At 41.1% G+C, this 21,486-nt stretch overlaps 1 protein-coding gene and 1 long non-coding RNA gene across 2 annotated transcripts in view; one reads left to right on the top strand and one right to left on the bottom strand.

Annotated features, from left to right (window-relative positions):
• Positions 1-21,486, bottom strand: part of Pou2af2 (POU class 2 homeobox associating factor 2) — a 34,175-nt gene that overhangs the window by 1,041 nt on the left and 11,648 nt on the right. The window contains exons 3-4 of the mRNA XM_090319808.1: positions 4,536-4,578; positions 483-784 (exon numbers count right to left, since the gene is read on the bottom strand). Of these exons, the coding sequence (XP_090175934.1) occupies positions 483-784; positions 4,536-4,578 (345 nt within the window). The remainder of the gene's footprint in view (positions 1-482; positions 785-4,535; positions 4,579-21,486) is intronic.
• On the top strand, positions 269-5,350 carry LOC150045595 (uncharacterized). The gene is made up of 3 exons (XR_016532863.1): positions 269-403; positions 3,420-3,492; positions 5,113-5,350. It is a non-coding gene; the product is annotated as an uncharacterized LOC150045595 (long non-coding RNA).

Here is a 21,486-nt window from a genome sequence, read left to right on the forward strand (position 1 = left end):
TCTAAGGACAGCATTAGGATCCTTCAGAATTTTTGAACTCATATTCTTGGAAGGATCAAAGAAAACAAAGTTCTGGCAGGCAGAAATGTCTGTGAGTGAGAGGAAAATGGTGGTGAGGGGAGGGGCCGTAGGAGAACTATCAGGCTATGGGTCTATTACCTAGCTGAGTCCAGAGATGGTAGCGGCCTACCTTCCCTTCAGGCTGAGGGATGAGAGGACTCGCACTATGAGGGTGGCCGTAAATTCTACCTTACACTTTTTTAGGGTTCATCACTAGGTATTCTGGCCGTCATGGTTAGCATGGACCTTTGACAAGACTCAGTCAAAAGACATCCTGGTAGAGCTGGCATGCCCTGGTACCTCGACACTGGTAAGAACCTCCAGTCAGGAGTCTGTACTCTAGGTAAGCCTTATTCGACCTGTAGCCAAGACCAGGGGTCTGCCCTCCCACTAGTCCCTGCGTGTGAAATAAGAATACTCACAAACACAAAGGGAGTGGGGTCACCAGCGAAGGGAGGTGGCAGAAGCGGTGGCAGGGGTGAGGCACTGAATAGGGATCCTGGGGTGGTCGGGGTCAGTACTGGGGGGCGCTGGTCTCCGTAGGGTTCTGCCAGGTAAGACTCCAGCAGCATCGAGTGACTTTGTCCTGCCGAGGACTCGCAGGGAAAGGCCTTTGCCATACTGGAGGTGTAGATGTCATTGGAGAAGGGCTTCGTGCTGTGAAAGTCCGAGTCAGACAAGAATGATCGTCGGACACCATAGTAACCCGACATGACAGGTGAACCTGCAGTCAAATGAAAACCAGATGGACAATGGTTTCTTCCCAGGAAGATCAGAGCAGCCGCTGCTGCGGCATGTGAAACGTTAGTAACAAGTGCCTGACATCGACTTTAACGCTGACATAGAAATAGACGAATGTCTGAAAAATAGGGCAAAATCCCCACTGTCCCTGGGACCTTAGACTTGGGGCCGGAGTGCTATGTCCCTGGGACCTTAGACGTGGGGCCGGAGTGCTATCCTTGTGTATTTATTTATTTATTCTCAAGGCTATATGCCCTACCACTTGAGCCATAGCTCCATTTCTAGCTTTTTTTGGTTGGGGTGGGGAGGTGGTTAACTGGAGATGAGAGTCTCCTGGACTTTTCTGCAGGGCTGGTTTTGAATCCACAAACCTTCCATCACAGCCTCCTGAGTAGCTCCTGATTACAGGCATGAGCCACCAGCACCTGGCTATATTGCCTCTCTTAACTGTTCCAGGTCCAAAGAACAGATATGTTCCAAGTTTACTCTGCCTCTAGAGATGAGTTCCATTTAGATGCTATGGTCACTGTTGTTCAATCATTCACTCAGCAGACATTTGTCATGTGCCACTCAGATGCCAAGATGTTTTGCTAGCAAGGGGATGGGCTGAAATAGTTAAACCAAAGATTTCCTTGGAATTCATATTTTTTTTATAGAATGATGCATCTTTGCTTAGCTTCTTAGCTCTGTCACCACAATATGCAGGACTGGTCATAAGAAAACTGCTCCTTAAAGAGATACTTTCATCTCTAGATGATATTTAGAACAGCCTGAAATCAGAGGCAAGGTATGTTCTATTTTCTAATTCTTTTGCAGATTTTCCTTTAACAAGGGTACTTCATGGATCTTTTTCCCCCGTTTAAACCAGTCCTGGGACTTGATGCTGTCTGGATCTGTCCTTGAGCTTTGGGGTTCAAGGCTAATGCTCTACCACTTTAATCACAGCTCCACTTTTGGCTTTTTGTGGTTAATCAGTCTCCCGTGATCCTCAGATTATAGCCTCCTGAGCATCTTGGAATACAGGCAGAAGCCACCAGTGGCCAGATGTATGATCTTTAACACAGTGTCTTGTACCTAATGGGTACAAAATAACCTGTGTTATTTTGGGGTAATATGGCTATGGATAAGGAAGTTTCAGGACCTCAAAAACTGTTTCCTGGCTTTGCTGAGTTTTGCTGCCCTCTTGTGGCCCTACTGACTCTTGCTCAGCTCACCAGGGTACTTCTAATTTTAGGCAGGCAGGGTTTGCTACACAGTCACCCTTGGAGGAAAGGAAAAAAAAACCTAACAAGAGTTATATTTAAAATGAGGCCAGTGTGGAAATGTCACAGAGAAACCCAGGTATACAACTAATATATATGGTAGGCATCATATGTATTATGTATTAGATATCATATATGTGATACATGCTAATTAAAATGGGAAACAAAGAGGTTAAGTCCAGAGAGATGGTTCCAGAAGAAATGTGTATGCTAAGCTCTTTAGAACATGTTATTATTTAGAACATGTCTGGGGCCCCATTTCAGTGTTTCAGATGTTAGTAGATGTGGTCTAATTAATACAGGCCAGTACCCTGAGGTGACAAAAGCTGAGGAGATGTGTGGACTTGTCTCCCTGACCTTCTCTCTGTAGTGGTGGAGGACTTCTGAGCTTGACTCCTCCCACCTGAACTGAACTGGGGGACACCCTTCCCCTTTCTATGATAGCTTGGTCATACTCAAGTCTGCGTACTGAGCACTTTGCTCCCACGCAGTGTGCCATTTTATAATACATGCATTATTCTTTCTCCATCCATCTATAACCTTCCTGGTGGCAAAGCTCATATCTTATACATTGTCTGTAAACTCAGTAGGATAATATTGTATCTGGTATTATATGTAAATTTATTCATTCAGAAGCAGCTTTCAAAATTCCCCATGATAAACCTTTAGCGCAATTCTACACACTCCACTCCCAATTTAAATTCTACATCCCCAAACTTCCAATCTGTTCACACACTTGAAGGTTAGAATTTTAATTATGAGCATACTTCTCTGGGGGAAAAATCTGTGCAAAATGATATTATCAATAAATAAGTATCAACAAATGAGGTTTGGGGACTTGTCACAAATTTATATCCTGAAGTAAGGTTAGGGGCTGAGAGCAGAATGAGGAATATATAATTCTAGCCTGGCATTTATATTTCCAACCAAAAAAACCTTGGAAACTTAAAAATATCCTCAATCAAGAGGTTTATATTTGTGATTGTTGTTCTTAAATGTATTATGTGAAGCTTTTTCTTCTTCTTTTCCCCTTAAAGTTTATTTCATGTTGTTACTGTATCTGATTTCGGTACTTGGTATATTGGATATACGTTTATTTGTGTATTTGAAAATGGGAAGGTAAGGGAAAAGCAAGATGATTAGGAGGAGGTGGGGAGAGCAAAAGTGGGAGAAGAACATGAGAAGAGGTAACAATGTTCAAGAAGTAATGTACCTACTATCTGATGAATGTAACCGTAACCTCTCTGAACATCACCCCAACAATAAAATAAAATTAAAAATTAAACCCAGCAATTAAAATGATATATTATATAAAATAATATCCTCACTTAAGCATTATCTTTTCCTCTTTAACAGAGAGAAAGAGGGATTCTAGATAGAAAGAAAAAGCAGAAATGTCACTTGACAGAAGTGTCAAGTTCCAATGACAGTAAGTATGATTGGAAACTGGGAAAGACAACACAAACATTCATGCATGTAAGATGCTCAGTGGCTTTCATCCCTTTTCCATCTGCAGCTCTGAAGATATATTAAAGTCTTCTTCAGTGTGAGATCTGGGAGGGAGGAAGGGGGAGAGGAGGGAGAGGGCTCTTGACACTATATTAAGAATATCCCTGCATGCCTGTAATCCTAGCTACTCAGGAGGCTGAGATCTGAGGATCAGGGTTTGAAGCCAGCCTGGGCAGAAAATTCCCTGCGAGACTCTTATCTCCAATTAATCACCAGAAAAAACAAAATCAGAAGTGGAGCTGTGGCTCAAAGTGGTAGAATGCTAGCCTTGCACAAAAGAGCTCAGGGAGAGTAGCCAGGCCCTGAGTTCAAGCCCCAGGACTGACAAAAAAAGAAGGAAGGAAGGAAGGAAGGAAGGAAGGAAGGAAGGAAGGAAGGAAGGAAGGGACACCCCTTTCTACCCCACAGGGGTGTGGAGTGAAACATATGTGTTGAAATGAGCAGAACATGCTGAACAAAGTATGTGACATAAGAAATGACAACTCCCCATGCCTAGAGCTCTCATTTTCCTTTTGACAGGTCTTTCCTTTATGGGGTCATGGAGTGAGAGCTCTTAACATTTGGAAACCATACCAAGGGCCTAATTGCTAGTGTGTTAACGATCTTGTGTCACAGAGGCAGTCTTTTCATCCCCTGCCCAAGCAAGGCAAGAGACAAAAAGGCTGCCTTCAAGACGTAATGGATTCTAAGTTCAGAAATGATGGGCGGAGGTCTCTCCTTAATGATTTGGTAATTTAGAGGTAGCTATTGGAAAGCTGGTGACATGACATAAGGCTGTTCTACAAAAATGGAAGTGCTTGGCGGCGCATGTAGCTCTGTGATAGAGTGCTCGCCTGCCTGGCATTTTCTAGGTTGGGTTCCATCCCCAGCATGGTGAAGAAAAGAAAAAAAGAAAGAAAAAATTACAAATGCTCAGTTGAAGCTCAGAACAGAGTTTCTTGTTCACTGAGTAGAAGTACTTACCAGGCATCTGGGGGAATGGAGTCTGAGGAGTGCTGACGCTGCCCTGAAAGGGAAACAGAGTAGATGGATTCCTTTGTTTTGTACAAGCTTGGGCTCAATTAGAAATTAGGAACATACTTTCCAAACTCTGTGATACTCAGAAATCATTCAAAACATAGACAAAGACAAAAACATAGACAAAACATGTACCAAAGATGGGGAGAGACCAAAATTTGGATTCTGGTTCACATACCAGCAAGCTCTGGTGAGATGAAATAGAATAGCTTCCCTTTGAGTTTTGTCATTCCTTTTAAATACTCCACCATGCATGTATGTGAGCACATACACTTGACATTGGACTTCAACCTTGAATGAACATTCTTTTAAAAATCTTTGGCCTTCATGTGGAATAGAAACTCCAGCATGTGTTACGAGCCTGACTCTAACTTAGCACGATTGCCCAGAATAGAGCATGATTCATAACAGACATAACTTAACGCATGCAGTCCTCAAAGAATCCACAGCCCTTTGAGCATGGGGCTTTGAAAGATGTGGTAGATTGATTCGTTCCTTGCATCTCTGAATGTACTATTTACAGGTAGAATCTCTGAAGAGGTCATGACTTAAATTAAGAGGAAGTCATACAAATTAGGATGGACCTTAAATCTCATACAACTTATGCCCCTGCAAGGAGAAAATATGGATGAAGGATGCATGGAGACAAATTGAGTGACAGACCCTCAAGAGAAGAAGACAGTAGGAATGAGGAAGTAAGAAATGATTCTTCTGTAGCTCCATGGAGGAATCCCATCCTATCAACACCTTACTTTCAGGTATCAGGCTTCCAGAATGGCCCAACAATAAGTATCTGTTGGTTTAAGACGGTAGCTTATTGCTGCAGTTTTAGGAGCTGAACGCAGTTTTAGGAGATACACTCTGGGCTAGGTGGCATGGTAGGGAAGGAGGGGTGAGATGGGCACTTAAGCTGGCATCCAGGATGGGGTAGAGAATGCATTCTGGCAGAGGTGCTGACTGCAATGAAGGTGTGTAGAATCTTAAGATGTATGTATGCAAATTCTGACTCCAAGGTGTCCTGGAGCAAAAGAAGTGGATAATACGGACACAGTCTTTGGATCTGATACTGAGTCACAAAGATTGGAAGAGATTTTATACAGTCTAGTATAACTACTTAATGCCTAAAATCTCTACATATTGCTAACTCCAGATATAGCTCCTATATCACTCACACCCTCTGGGTGACATCTGGGGACCGCAGACTGAACAATGTCAGACCTCAGACTGGAAAATGTCACTTTCCCAGTTCTGCTTTCTTTGGCACACAAAAGTAATGATCACTATCACTGAGGTAAAAACAATGATAATAAAATGCTGCAATAAAGTGATCAACATCACTACTCTAGGCCATTATTAAGTAAAATAAAGGTTACTTGACCATAAGCCATGCAGTACCGTGACAATCTTCTTGATAAATTAAAAGTATACTGACTGATGTGCAGGTAGTGTATACAGTGTGGAAACACTGGACAAGGGTGTGATTCACAGGGAACAGCATGAGATTCCATGTACACAGTGAGAACTTGTGAATTGTTTTATTTCTGGATTTTCCTATTTAATATTTTCAGATGCTCATTGGCCCTGAACTATGGAAACTGGAAAGTAAAACCGGGAGTGGGGGTTAGGGGTGGATGTAAAAACGTGCATTTTAAAAGTCTTGTCAAAAACTATGCCATGGATTTCTAAAATGTCTTCTGATTTATGTTTTCCTGTTTAAAAGGTTAATACCTCTGTGTGTGTGTGTGTGTGTGTGTGTGTGTGTGTGTGTGTGTGTGTGTGTGTTGGTGATCAAACTTGGCCTTGTTCATGCTACATACATGTCAGACAAGGTGTCACTACAAAGCTCAGACTGGCCTTAAACTTGTTATGTATACCAGGCTGCACTCTTAAGTCAGGGCTGTCCTGCCTCCACTTCTGTTCTGGGATTACAGGTTCTGGCACCACACTCAGATAAGTTAGCAAACTTGAGAGGTAGAAGGGAACTCTTTGAGTGTGTGGTGGCCAGAAGTGGGGACAAATCAGGATCCCTAACATCTGTGCCATAAAACCATAACTCTGCTTCCATCTGCACACATTTTCCTAGGCTTCCAGGGTCCTGCTGTCTGGTATGTCTCTCCAGTTTCTGGCTCTGTTTGGCTGGGTCTTTCCTGGAAGGGCTGTTCAAACCTCTGTACATGTGGACCTCAGCCTCAACCTCCTTTTTGGCAGGAGTAGAGTCTGGAGGGGTGGTGCCTATTTTGAACTTCCAACAACAGCTCCATATTCTGCACCCAGCACCCATCATCAGCTGGTACAGCTTTGCCTCCTGTGTCTTTTACCTGGGGGCGGGGGTGAAGCCAGGCTATGGACTGGCTGTGCCAGCTCCCTCCACTTTCACCATTGTCCCTAGCAGGGCTTTAAACTTCTTTCCTTCCTGCTGCCCAGGTTGAATTATAATCACCAATCTACTAGAAGGTTCTACAAAGACTTCACAATTCCGAGTCTTGCATATTATTATTTTATATTATTATCATTACGACTACTATTTTTTCCCATGGGATTTAACTCTGGGCCTGGATGTTGTCCCTGAGCTCTTCAGATCAAGGCTACTGCCCTAGCCCTTGAGCCACAGCTCCAGTTCCAGTTTTCTGGTGGTTAAATGGAGAAAAGAGTCTCACAGACTTCTTAGTGCCTGAGCTGGCTTTGAATCTTTATCCTCAGATCTCAGCCTTCTAGGTAGCTGGGATTACAGGTATGAGCCTGTAATTACAGGCACTGCACCCAGTTTGTTTGTCATTATTTGCTGTTCCTGGGGCTTGAACTCTCAGCCTTGGTGCTGTCCCTGAGCTTTCTTAGGGTTAATTGGAAATAAGAGTCTCACAGATTTTCCTTTCCTGGGCTGGCTTCGAACTATGATCCTCAGATTTCAGTTTCCTAAGAAGCTAGGATTATAGGCATGAGCCACTAGTGCCTGGCTTTATTTATTATTTGGAAGGAAGCATACTGTATTTTTTTCTCTGTAATTTTGCCTTCTATCTGCTGTGGAAATTACACACTATTTTTACTCTTTGTGGTTGTCCATAAAAGCTTTAACAAAGCTTATAAATAAGCTCTTAACCCTCCCACAGAAAGATAAAAACCTGAGGTTAACTCTTACCACCCCTCTCCTAATTTACATGCATCTGCCATTAATGGGTTCTTTTTTAAAAATGATTAGTCCATACATTAAGCTATCCTTATTATACATCACATTAATAGAGCTAAGGATAAGAATCATATGATAATTTTTCTGGATGTGGAGAAGGCATTTGACAAAATACAACATCCATTCATGTTGAAAGCACTAGAAAAAATAGGAATAAGAGGTACATTCCTCAAAATAGTTAAAGCCATATATGAAAAACCTACAGCCAGTATTATACTAAATGGTGAAAGACTGGAATCATTCACCTTAAAATCAGGAACTAGACAGGGATGCCCACTCTCTCCACTTCTCTTCAATATAGTGCTGGAACCCTTAGCCAGAGCAATAAGGCAAGAAAAGGACATCAAAGGGATCCACATAAGGAAAGAAGAAATTAAACTATCCCTATTCGCAGATGACATGATCCTCTACTTGAATGACCCAACAAACTCCACTCCCAAACTTCTAGAATTAATAAACTACTTTAGCAAAGTGGCAGGATACAAAATTAACCTTCAGAACTCAGTAGCCTTCTTTTTTTTTGCCAGTCCTGGGCTTGGGCTCAGGGCTTGAGCACTGTCCTTGGACTTTCTCAAGGCTAGCACTCTACCACTTGAGCCTCAGCACCACTTCTGGCTTTTTGCTACATATGTGGTACCGAGGAATCAAACCCGGGTCTTTGTGCATGCGAGGCAAGCACTCTACCACTAGGCCAAACTCCCGGCCCCTCAGTAGCCTTCTTGTACACCAACAATACACAAACAGAAGGCCAAATCAAGAAAATGATCCCATTCACAATAGCCCCCAAAAGAATAAAATACTTAGGAATATACTTAACCAAAGATGTAAAGGAATTATTCAATGAAAACTACGAAAGCCTAACGAAAGAAATTAAAGAGGACATTAGGAAATCGAAAGACATCCCATGCTCATGGCTAGGGAGAACCAACATAGTGAAAATGGCTATACTGCCAAAATCGATATATAAATTCAATGCAATCCCCATCAAAATCCCAAAGACATTCTTTATTGAAATAGAAGATACAATTCAAAGATTCATATGGAACAGGAAAGACCTAGAATAGCCAAATAATTCTAGGCAAAAAGAGCAATGCTGGAGGTATTACAATACCAGACTTCAAACTCTCCTATAGAGCCATAATAACAAAAACCGCTTGGTATTGGCACAAAAACAGACCAGAAGATCAGTGGAACAGAATAGAAGACCCAGAAATAGAACCACATACCTATAGGCAACTTGTATTTGACAAAGGAACCAAAGATATACAATGGAACAAACACAGTCTATTCAATTATTGGTGCTGGCAAAACTGGGCAGCCACATGCAGAAAACTAAAAATTGACCCTAGCCTTTCGCCATGCACAAGCATTAACTCAAAGTGGATCAAAGACCTCAACGTCAGACCGGAAGCTGTGAAACTGCTACATGATAAAGTAGGAGAGACACTGGAACTCACAGGCACAGGCAAAAGATTCCTGAACAGAATCCCACGGTCACAACAGATAGGAGAAAGACTCAATAAATGGGACTACCTAAAAATAAAAAGTTTCTGTACAGATAAAAACATAGTCGCAAAAGTAGAGAGACAGCCAACCAATTGGGAAAAGATATTCACCAATAATACATCTGACAAATGCTTAATATCCATTATCTACAGGGAACTCAAGAAACGAATCCTCCCCAAACCCAATAAACCATTCACTAAATGGGCAAGGGAACTAAAGAGAGACTTATCAGAAGAAGAGATTAAAATGGCAGAAAAGCACATGAGAAAATGTTCATCATCTATGGTCATAAATGCAAATAAAAACAACCCTAAAATACCACCTTACCCCAACAAGAATGGCCAAGATTTTGAACTCAGACAATGACAGTTGCTGGCAGGGTTGTGGAGAAAAAGGAACCCTACTACACTGCTGGTGGGAATGTAAACTAGTTCAGCCACTCTGGAAAGCAGTGTGAAGGTTTCTTAAAGAACTGAAAATAGACCTTCCCTACGATCCCACCATACCACTTCTGGGCATCTATCCTGAACATCATAACCCAAGATATGATAAGGACACCTGCTCAGCTATATTCATGTCTGCAGTATTCACAATAGCCAGGCGATGGAAACAATCCAGATGCCCCACTGCAGATGAATGGATACAGAAAATGTGGTGTATATACACAATGGAATTCTACATAGCCAACAGACGAGATAAAATAATGGCATTCGCAGGGAAGTGGATGAATCTAGAGCGAATCATGTTGAGTGAGACAAGTCAAGACCTAAGGAACAAAAGTCACATGGTATCCTTAATATGTGGCTATTAAATCCAAAGAATACAAGAGCGAGGACTCAATATCTTCATACCCAATGCTATGGTCATGGTAATGGAAATATAAACATAACTATATAGACATAAAAACCTATGACTCTATAAAAATGATTATTCCATACATTAAGCTATCCTTATTATATCAAGTATCATTAGTAAGCGATTTTTAGATCTAACTCTTCATGTGTTTACCATTTTCATGTTTACTTTTCTAGACTTGTTTGCTCTTCTAAAACAGTTTTTTTTTTTTTTTTTTTGCCAGTCCTGGGGTTGAGCTCAGGGCCTGAACACTGTCCTTGGACTTTGTCAAGGCTAGAGCTCTACCACTTGAGCCTCAGCACCACTTCTGGCTTTTTTTTTTCTATGTATGTGGTACTGAGGAATCGAACCCGGGTCTTCATGCATGCTAGGCAAGCACTTTAACCACTAGGCCAAACTCCCAGCCCCCTAAAACAGTTTTTTTAAAAAGAAAATTCCTTAAAGATAGGTGGTATTGGTGGTATATATATATATATATATATATATATATATATATATATATATATAGTGTTGGGGGGTAGGTCATGGGGGCTTGGGGACTTCCCCTTTTCTAGTGGTTAATTGGAGATAAGAGTCTCATGTTCTTTAGTGCTCGGGGTTGCCTTTGAACAGGATCCTCAGATCTCAGCCTCCTGACTAGCTAGGAGTACAGGCGTGAGCCATCGCACCTGGCTAGAGACTTTATATATATATATATATTTTTTTTTGGGGGGGGGTTCATTGGCTTCAACTCAGCCTAGGTGCTGTCTCTGAGCTCTTCAGCTCAAGGCTACCGCCCTACCCCTGAGTTTGGGTGCTGTCCCTGAGCTCTTCAGGTCTTTGTGGGATGGGGAAAAATTTTCACTGGCCAGATTTCAGAGCTGGCACTTACTTCTCCATCCCCTTCTGATTTCCTAAGGTGAGAGAGGACAGCCTAAGTCAGGAGCCTTACGCAAACATGCAGCTTGTCATTCCTCATGCCAAGGGCACCCTTAAATCCCTTTCTCCTTAGTTCTACATCTCACATCCATACAGTTTCCTCTTGTTCCACCAATCTGCCAGAAATAGTTTTGAAATTAATATTGGAGAACCCTTAGCTCTTGACCAAGAGAGATGGTATATAATGTTTATTTTGCATACTGCAAACAACAGGATCCTGCAATGCCAGGTACTCAAATTTAGAGGTTTATATTTGAATGAAATTTGCCAGTCTGCAACTTCCTGTAGCTAACCCTCCAGCCTCACAGCTGCCCACCCTAAAGCTCTCCATGAAAATGAGTTAATTTGAACCAATAGGTCACAAGGTAGTAAAAGTGATAAGATTAGGAGTTTCCCTTGAATACATTGGTTGTCATTTTTATGACCCTATAATATTTTTAGGTTACAACCTAGTTGGAGGAATATGCTAAAATGTATTGAAGAAGAGATATCATATTGTATAACCTTTTTTGCAGTGCTGAATAATTTAAAATAACTTAAAATTTGAATTATCACATAATTTAGAAAGTCTCTCTTTAAATTTAAATGGTAATAATCATGTCACTTGTGAATAGATGGTCTTTTTCTTCAATGAATTCCCAGTATCTGGTACATGTAATATCTCATGTTCATCATGTCATATCTTAATTTAGACATAGGTCATGGGATTTTTTCCCCTTCAACTTTAAAATAAATATAAAGTCATGTTAGATTATACCCTGTTAGGTTGGAATATTCTCTTGCCTCAGAAAAAATATGAGCATAGAGACTTTTATGACTTAGTTAACATGATAAATATGTAGTAGAATCAGGGAAATTTTAATTGATATTAAATGTTTTTTGGGGAGCAGGATTCAAGGTGGAATCTCATGCTTGCTAGACTGGTGCTGTGCCATTTGAATCATGCCCACAACCATTTTTGGCTTTAGTTCCTTTTCAGATCAATCCCCCCGCCCCTAGACTGACTTTGGACATGATCTTATCTATATAGCTCCCATATCACTAGGATTATAGCTCTCTATAGCACCCTGGCTGGCCCTGGGAGGTCAAATCTTATATGATACCTAAACTATCCTAAATATATCCTGGTTAATTTTACTAATTTTACAAGGTTAGAAACAGATTTTTGACAATTACTGAACTCACACACTAACTCATAAATAAAAATATTCCCTAGTGAAAAAGAGCTGCAGTTGCAAGCAAGCCACCAGGGGCTTTAGTGTTAATTTTAGAAAGTATGCTCATTTCTGTTTTACAAAAGAAATGGAGTAAAAAGAAGCAGAACTAGAATTGAGCCCTGAAACTCCCATGTTTACCCTTTTGAGCTCTTAAGACATTACAGTCAAGTTCTGTGCGGTAGTCCTTAGTCAAATCACAAAAGGTAGTGGGCATGTTGCTGTGGGGGGGGGGCATGGGGAATGCAATCAGTCGACTAGATGGAGGACTATTTGAGGAGGCCAACCCTTATACGGCAGATGCAATATGGCCACCATATTGGATCCTTGTTTTAGAATGCCATTGTGACTTGCTTTGGCCAGCAAAAATATGGCCAAAGGGATGTATATGTTTCAGAACTTGCGCCTCAGGAGAATTGCATACTTTCACCTTTACCTGCTCCCTGCCATGTTGCTTTTAGACCTCCTTGAAACACCATAAGCCAACTGGAAGCTGAGAGACCATGGTGCAAACAGAATGAAGGGATATCTGCTGACAAGCCAGCAGCAACCAACTATAAGACCTTCCAACCTGTCTGAAACCCATCTGGGTAAATGCAGCTGCATGAGGAGCTCTGGGAACAGAACAGCTTCCAGTCAACACAGCAACACTGTAAGAAATGGTAAGCATTGTTTCAGATTCCTAAGCTAATTTTCTTCAGCAGTGTTAAGTTCAGGAAATAGCTCAGCATACATAAAAGTAGGTATTGAGTTTCCATGTGTGTGGTCCTTTCCTTTAGAAGCTGGATGACAGAAAAGCTGGGGGCAGGGAGGTGTGCTGAGGATTTGAACCTGAATCTGCGGCTGAGAGGGAAAAGTGGGGACACAGGGTGTGCCCAGCTCTGAGGAATTTTGTTAACTGAAGGTAGGACAGGGAGAGAGGAGCTTTGTTTCAAGAAAGAACAAACAAGTTGGTTTGTTGACTACATAAGTTCACTTGGTTGGTTTAAGAAAAGCATACTGTGTACCTACTGTGTGCTAGACTTACAGTAATTTCCAGAAACATGAAGGCATGGATTCTGTTCTTGAATAATGATCACAGTGTCATAGGGAAAAATAGTTACTTTATTGTACTAATCACATATGTGGTTGAGGGGACTAGCATGTATTTGTTTTTTGTTTTTGATCTCGAGACTCTGTCAGGTACTGTATAAACTTCTTTGGTCATTTGTAGTAATAATGAATATTTGCATGACTTTCGTACATGGCAGTGATTGGCCTGCTTATTCATCAAATCCTCGCTATCCATCAATGAGAGAGTATAACCGATAGACACATTGCAGTATCTATTAGCCTAACACATATTACTACTAATTATTATTATAAGGTGGTACGTGTCACAGCTTGGATGGCAACCTTGATCTACTCTAACAAGAATCAGGAGCAGGCAAAGAGTGAGGGCAAAGAGGAGTGGAAGTGGGTTACTGGCTGAGTTCCACTGAACATCTCATTGGGAGCTGATATTTGAATCCAGATGTGAAGGAGGTAAGGAACTCAGCAGGTGAAAGAAGAGAAGATGGAAAGGCTCAGGTGTGTGGATAAGCATGCCAGAGGCAAGGTGATGTGAGCAGGAAGTGTAAAGCAGGCGGAAGAGGCAGGACACATGTGGTGAAAGGCTTCGGGACCATGCTTACAGGAGCTTAGACTTTTCCCTTTAGCCCATAATCGTCTTGGGAAACTTCTTAGCAGTGAGAACATGGCAAAGTGGAGTGCTAGGAAACATTGTCTGCTGTGGAAAGGACAGCTCTGGAATTACTTGGTGGGATAGGTGGATGGGCTGTAGTCCTTGCATAGGGAAGATTTGATGAGGATGGTATAATAGAATTTCATGTGACATGTCTGTTTGGATGATGTAATGGTATATGGTGATTTATGTTCATACTTGTCTGGCTTCTTATTCTGGGAAATGTATAGTTCTCATGGATTTCCCAGTTTTTACTTAATGGATGTACAGAAGGGGTAGAATTTCTCCCTCAAACTGCCCCATTTATGAAAAGAAATCTACATTAAAAAATTAATTTTATGGGGGCCTGGAGTTTGGCCTAGTGGTAGAGTGCTTGCCTAGCATGCTCGAAGACCTGGTTTCCATTCCTCGGTACCACATACACAGAAAAAAGCCAGATGTGGTGCTCAGGCTCAAGTGGTAGAGCTCTAGCCTTGAGAAAGTCCAAGGACAGTGCTCAGTCCTGAGCTCAAGCCCAGGACTCTACCATTAAGTGACATTCCTAACCCCCATGACTTAATTTAATTGTGCAATTGTGTAGGTCCAATAAGAATTTTTAATAGATGGGGGGATATTGAGGCGAATATCCTTAACCACTTTGCCTACAGATTCTAGCGTATAGAGAACTTATTGCACAAAGAAAATGCCTCCAAATTTTGTGAACCTGGTCTCCATAATCACCCTTTGTCTCCGTCCCTCCCCTGCCACACACCTAGGCTGTTGCTAGTAAGGATGACATTACTGATAGGAGGAGGATTGCTTAAGATTGTCACATTAGAAGAGGTAAAATGAAGACAAAATTCCAGGAAAAATATCAGGAGAACATTGACATATGCATTTTTATAGTGGTGCATGTCATTATCTAACATCGGTGTTGATATTCATTAGCTGGTAGATGCAACGGTTTCATTTCTTTTGGATTAAAATGTATGGCAAATGGTTGGTGAATGTGTTGAGATAGAATCAGAGTGCCCGGAAGCCTGGAGTGGTGGCTCACGCCTGTAATCCTAGCTACTCAGGAGGCTGAGAGCTGAAGATCACGGTTTGAAGCCAGCCCAGGCACTAAAAAGTCTGTAAGATTCTTATCTCCAATTAACCACCAGAAAACTGGAAGTGGGGCTGTGACTCAAAGGGTAGGAGAGTAGCCTTGAGCAGAAGAGTTCAGGGACAGTGCCCAGGCCCAGAGTTCAAGCCCTATGACTGACTCAAAAGGCAGAAGAAGAGGAAGAGGAAGAGGAAGAGGAGGAGGAGGAAGAGGAGGAGGAGGAGGAGGAGGAGGAGGAGGAGGAGGAGGAGGAGGAGGAGGAGGAGAATGTAGTGTGCCCAGCGTGTACAACATGCAGGTACCAGCCCCGGGTGATTTCAGGAGACTTCTTTTCATGTTATACTCTGGTTCTATTTGAAAATTTTGTGTTTCTTTTGTAATTAAAGCAATTAGTTAAAGCAAGTAATAAAAATAAGTAAGCTGATAGCTCACAACTGAAATCCTAGCTACTCAGGATGTTGAGATCTGAGGATCACAGTAGGAAGCCAGCCTAAACAACAAAGTCTGTGAGACTCTTAACTCCAGTAAACATCAAAGCCAGAAATGGAGCTATGGTTTCAAGTGAGAGAATGCTAGCTAGCCTTGAGCACAAAATCTCAGGACAGTGCTCAGGCCTTGAGTTAAAGTACTAGGACCAGCTAAGAAAATAAATTAATAAATGGATGTTAGGACTTCTACCTTTATTGTCCATCTCAAGCATTTTACAAACTACCAATCTAAATGCTTTAAATTCTGTGGATATGAACTATTTATGTGTGGTGAATGCTTACATGATTAAGGAATTCAACTCTCTGACAATCTCTTAATATTTTCCTACTTGAAAATTCTCCTACTTGGCACAAAATTATGTCCAGACTCTCTTTCTGAGCAAGTGATGGCTGTTGCCTTAGTTACAAAATGAAATATCTGTATGTATGTGTTGTGTGTGTTATATATATATATATATATATATATATATATATATATGGATGGATCTATAATCCTGGATCATGGTGTGCTTTTGGAATGCTGTTTGTATTTATGTAACTAAGTTAGAACAACAGGAGTCACTATGCACTTTGGCCAGAACAAAACTGCAGAACTTCAGCCCTGCCAGATGGACTTGGCATGCCTGATTATTTTTGCAAGCTCTGTGAAAGAATTCACCACCAGGCATGATTTTAAATTTCATGACATTGAAAAAAAAAACAACTGACGACAGAACAAATAGAACAGCTGAAAAAATAAGTTCCCTGTGAAGCTTTTGCTTTGATTATTATTTAAAAATTTCTACAATTGTGAAGGAGCAGGTGGTTGGGTGGGGAAGGCAGAAAGCTCAGGAAATGTGGCTCAGTTCTCTAAACAGGGCTGGGCAGTGGACTAATTAAAGTCAGACAATAGGCCATTTAGAAAGCTTTAGGAAAGAAAGTATTTATTCAAAGGAAAGCCAAGGATATAGTGTGTATCCTTACTCACACAGAGGCATTTTGAGTTTACAAAGCAGAGAATATTGTTTTCCTTTTTTGATTATTTCTAGGCTCATGCAAGAAGCAAGCTAGCAATGTTAACCAGATATGCAAAGAGGATGAGGATGATGCCTTGCGGATGAGCAGAAAGTGTGTGTGTGTGTGTGTGTACGCATGCGCCTGTGCATATATGTGTGTGTGTGTGTGTGTGTGTGTGTGTGTGTGTGTGTGCATCTGTATGGAGGATTCTCCCAGAGTAGACATGGCTTCCTTTATCAATAACCTTATAAATACAGGTAGCTGGGCACAGGTGGTTCACACCTTTCATTCTTAGCTACTCAGAGGTGGCCTGAAGTTTATTCTCCCATACATCTCAAAGTTAGAGTGCCTCAGTCCAAAGGTTATCCTTTTTCCAATCACTGCTACCGTGTTCTTAGATCTGCAGTACGATCAGAGCTTTGATTTCTTCTTTGAGTTTAATGTATGGCCAGCGCCAACCCCCCAAAAAAAATCCCTCAGATTTAAGGCATCTGAAATGAATTTGTAAATGTAATTATATCACTACTGTTTTTTTTTAATTGGCCTTTCACAGGTTGGTTGGCATAACAACTAGAATAGCATAAAGAATTAGAGTCATGTATAAAATGTCCACATTTTAGTATTTTGGGGGTATATATCTTAAGAATGATAGCTTTCTCTATTAAAAAGATCTTCAATCAATCTTTAGTATGGAACCCTACTAGAAAATGACAATATTGATGATCTTCCTTCCCCTGTACTTTCACAAGAAGGCAATAGCACAGGGAAATCTCCCTTCCTTTTCATTGATGACTTTCTTTGTTTAGAGTATGATCAGGTGCTTAGGTATGTATAAATATATAGGAGAATATATATCTATGTATCTGATATATATAAGAGAATTCTGGCCCTGTGGGAGATAGAGGAGTATCAGTGGGTTGAGCCAGTAGAGATAAGAAAGAACCGGGCTAGGAAGCACTGTGTGTACTGGGTTCAGAAATCTTTCCAACCCTCAAGTGGAAGCTGACACAGCTCATGTCTCCTCAAGTGGGCAAAGTGGGCATCTGACTGCCAGACCCAGGAGTGTGTTACAGAATGCCAGTCCCTCAGATTGGAGTAGTGGTCACCACTCTTCACAGCAGGTGGGTGTAAAGGCAGGGAGAGAAGGTCAGAAAGAAATGGGCTATGGGAGGTTTCCACAAAGTCGGAGCCATGCTGTGAGTTTGGGTCTGAAGGTGTCATGCTGAGAAGGTGGGCCTGGGAGACATACAACCCCAGAGGTCCAGGAGGGGTAGGAATGAGGAAGACAGACTTCAGTCTGTTAGAAGGAAATGAGAAATTGATCAGGTCTAGTTTCCCACTGCATCATGTTGTAAACCTCAGATATAATGAATACTGCTGAGTGCCAGTAATTTACATCTGTAATCCTAATACTCAGGAGGCTGAGATCTGAGAATTGCAATTTTAAGCCAGCCAGAACAGAAAAGTCCATGAGATTCTTATGTCCGATTAACTACCAAAAAAGCTAAAAGTGGAGCTGGGACTCAAATGATAGAGTGCTAGCCTTGAGCACAAAAAGCTCAGGGACAATGCCCAGACACTAAGCTCAAGCCCCAGGACTGGCAAAATAGTAGTAGTAGTAGTAGTAATAATAATAATAATAATAATAATAATAATAATAATGTGTTGAGAGGAATCTTAAAGAGATAGTTCAGCTCTATTTTTTGTTCTTGTTGGTTGTGGGACTTGAACTCATGGCCTGGGTGTGGTCTCCGAGCTTTATTGCCTTTTAAGTGAGCCACAGCATCACTTCCAGATTTCTGGTAGTTAACTGGAGGTAAGAATCTCACAGACTTCCCTGCCCTGGCTGTCTCTGAACCTTGATCCTGAATAGCTAGGAGTACAGATATGAGCCACCAGCTCTTGGCTGTCGACTCTACTTTTACTAACAAGAAATCAGAATCTCTGAGGAGAAAGGAGAGTTACCCTGGACAATTTAGGGTCACAGTAAGGGGTGCAAAAAGATTAAAGTCAAAGCAGTTTCCCTCTGGAGTAGGAGAGATGATATCTGCAATGTATTTCCCAAAGTTTCAGAGTAGTCAAAAAATATAAAAATATAAAACAAACCAACTTTAAGATGATCTAACATCCAGTTTCCAATTATGTACTTGTTTTGTGATACTTCACAGTAAGTCTGAAGGCAAATCACAGATCTGGACATGACAGAGGTCAATGAAATGTACACGTGATCCAAGCAGCAAAACAGCAGCTGGATGTGTAACTAAACAAACCTCCAAACAGCGAGGAGTTCCTAGGAACTGAGCTAGCCAGTGTACATCTGCTCTACAGTTAGAATTTGCCCCCTTCTCAGCAAAGATCAAACAATGTCAATAACCGCCCGCCATAAAGACAGCATGCAACACCCGTTTACCTTCTGTTCCTTCAAGTTTTCCCCTCAAATAGCAACAATGGTCACGCTTCTCGCCCGCTACTTACAATGGTTACCCTCCAAAAATAATGAGCATAAATTCTTAGCCAAGGATTCCAGCTGACAGTATGGTCTTATGCTACATGTTCTTGACATACGCTTTAAGCAGCTAATCTAAACAGCAGGATAATTTGAGAAATACACATTCCGATATTGGTATGAAAGATTCCGCACATGTGGAAGTAAATGTTGCTGTGTGCCTATATGCTATGTATAAGCCAAGGTTATGTCATCTAACTAATTTCCTCCTTGGAATATTTCTCCTCACACATTTCCCTCAGTTTAAGCTTTCAAAGCCAAAGCCGGAAATCCTTAGTTATTTTTCTTTGTGTTAATATAAAATGTTAATTTTAAAGGAACTTAGGCCTCTATTTTGCTATTGTTACTATATTATTCTGCTACTGTTGTTCTATTGTTAAAGTTTTATAACAAGAGTAAAATAACATAGTTGAGTTCCTTTGGCAGTACTGGGGTTTGAATATGGAGTTTGCACTTGGTAAGTAAGCACTCTACCATTTGGGCCATGCAATCTTTTGCTTTAAGTTATTTTTCAAATAGGGTCTTACATAATTTTTGTTTTCAGTTATAGGGCTTGAACTCTGGACCTGGACATTGATCCTGAGCTCTTCAGCTCAAGGCTACCACCCCACCCCTTGAGCCACAGAGCCACTTCCTGTTTTCCAGTGGTTAGAGGTAAGAGTCTCACGGTCTTTAGTGTCTGGGCCGGATTTGAATCTTGATGCTCAGATCTCAGCCCCTGAGTAGCTAGCTAGGAGGACAGGTATGAGCCACTGTGCCTGGCATGTCTTATATTTCTTTGGGCGCGGGAAGTCTGGGACTGTAATCCTCTTACCTGTGTGTTCTACATAGCTGAGATTATAGGCATGTGCCACAATATCTGGTTTGTCTGCTGAGTCTTGTTATTTTATTAGGTTTTTGCCCAGGCTGGCCTTGAACTAGGATCCTCCCAATATCTAACTACTGAATAACATGAGCCACCCATCACACACAACTTGACTGTAGTATTTTGCTGAATAAGAGAATGAGAGTTTTTATGATGCCCATAAATTCATAAAAAATACATTTGAATTCATTTTGAGTTTCTCATGAACAGTACACTCCCCTCTCCATTTTTAATTTTTTTGCAGGTCTTGGGTCCTGAACTCTGGGCCTACGTGCTGTCCCTGACTTCTTTTTGCTCAAGGCTAGTGCTCTACCAATTGAGCCACAGCCCTATTTCCCATTCTCCATTTAAATCAAAGTGATTTTCATTTCCTACTCAGCAAGTTTTAAAATTTTCTTCCCAGGCCATTTGTTGAGTATACAATGATTTTAAATGATTCCTTATGGTTGCTTAGGAAAAATTTGATTAGAAAGTAAAATAGCTGGGCCAGGAGTTTGGCCTAGTGGTAGAGTGTTTGCCTAGCATGCACGAAGATCCTGGTTCGATTCCTCGGTACCACATACATAGGAAAAAGCCAAAAGTGGTGCTGTGGCTCAAGTGGTAGAGCTCTAGCTTTGATAAAACCCAAGGACAGTGCTTAGGCCCTGAGCCAAGCCCAGGACTGGCCAAAAAAGAAAGTGAAATATAGCCTATAGGAAGTTTACTGCAATTCAAAATAACACTGAAGAATTGTGTCTATTAAGTTTTTGTTTATTTTCTTCAATAAGATAACAGAGTTGATAGAATTTTTTTTTTTTTGCCAGTCCTGGGCTTTGGCTCAGGGCTTGAGCACTGTCCTTGGGCTTTCTCAAGGCTAGAGCTCCACCACTTGAGCCTCAGCACCACTTCCGGCTTTTTGCTATGTATGTGGGGTACCGAGGAATTGAACCCAGGTCTTCGTGAATGCTAGGCAAGCACTCTACCACTAGGCCAAACTCCCGGCCCCAGAGTTGATAGAATTTTGTGATGTTATTTTTTTTTTAAGAAATTCAATGATTAGCTTTTATGGAACTTGAATAATAAAATACAAAAGCATGCTATAAGACATTTAAGAGCATATTTTTTTTGCTACTAGATATTAGTGAGTGTTTCAAATTTCATCTGGTAGAAGATCTAAGAATATATATGCCAGATCTAGAAATATAATAAAGCATAATACAGAAACAAGAGAAAAAGGACAAAAGAATAGCTATGATTTTTTTAAAGGTATATCCAACAGTGCTTGTAAAGCTATCGAATTACCCCTAGAGTATATATAGCAGTTTTAATTTTCATTGGTTGCCAAAATATCACTTCTGATTTTTATTTGTTTTGCTTTAAAATTCCCTCTGCAAAGACTTTGAAAATGCCTCCATGGTATCAAAACCAGATGTTCCTGAGAGAAATTATGGTGAAGATGAGTCGTCTTGTTTTTTGTATAGTTGTCAGTGTTGTCCCAGAGAGCAGAGCAGGAGTGCAGTCTCTGGTCATTACTTCCAGAACACACTTGTCCCTGTGGACTTGGTTCTTGTCACACATG

This window comes from Megascapheus bottae, chromosome 27 (genome assembly GCF_031878675.1).
Source record: "Megascapheus bottae isolate mThoBot1 chromosome 27, mThoBot2.hap1, whole genome shotgun sequence".
NCBI classification, from domain to species: Eukaryota; Metazoa; Chordata; class Mammalia; order Rodentia; family Geomyidae; genus Megascapheus; species Megascapheus bottae.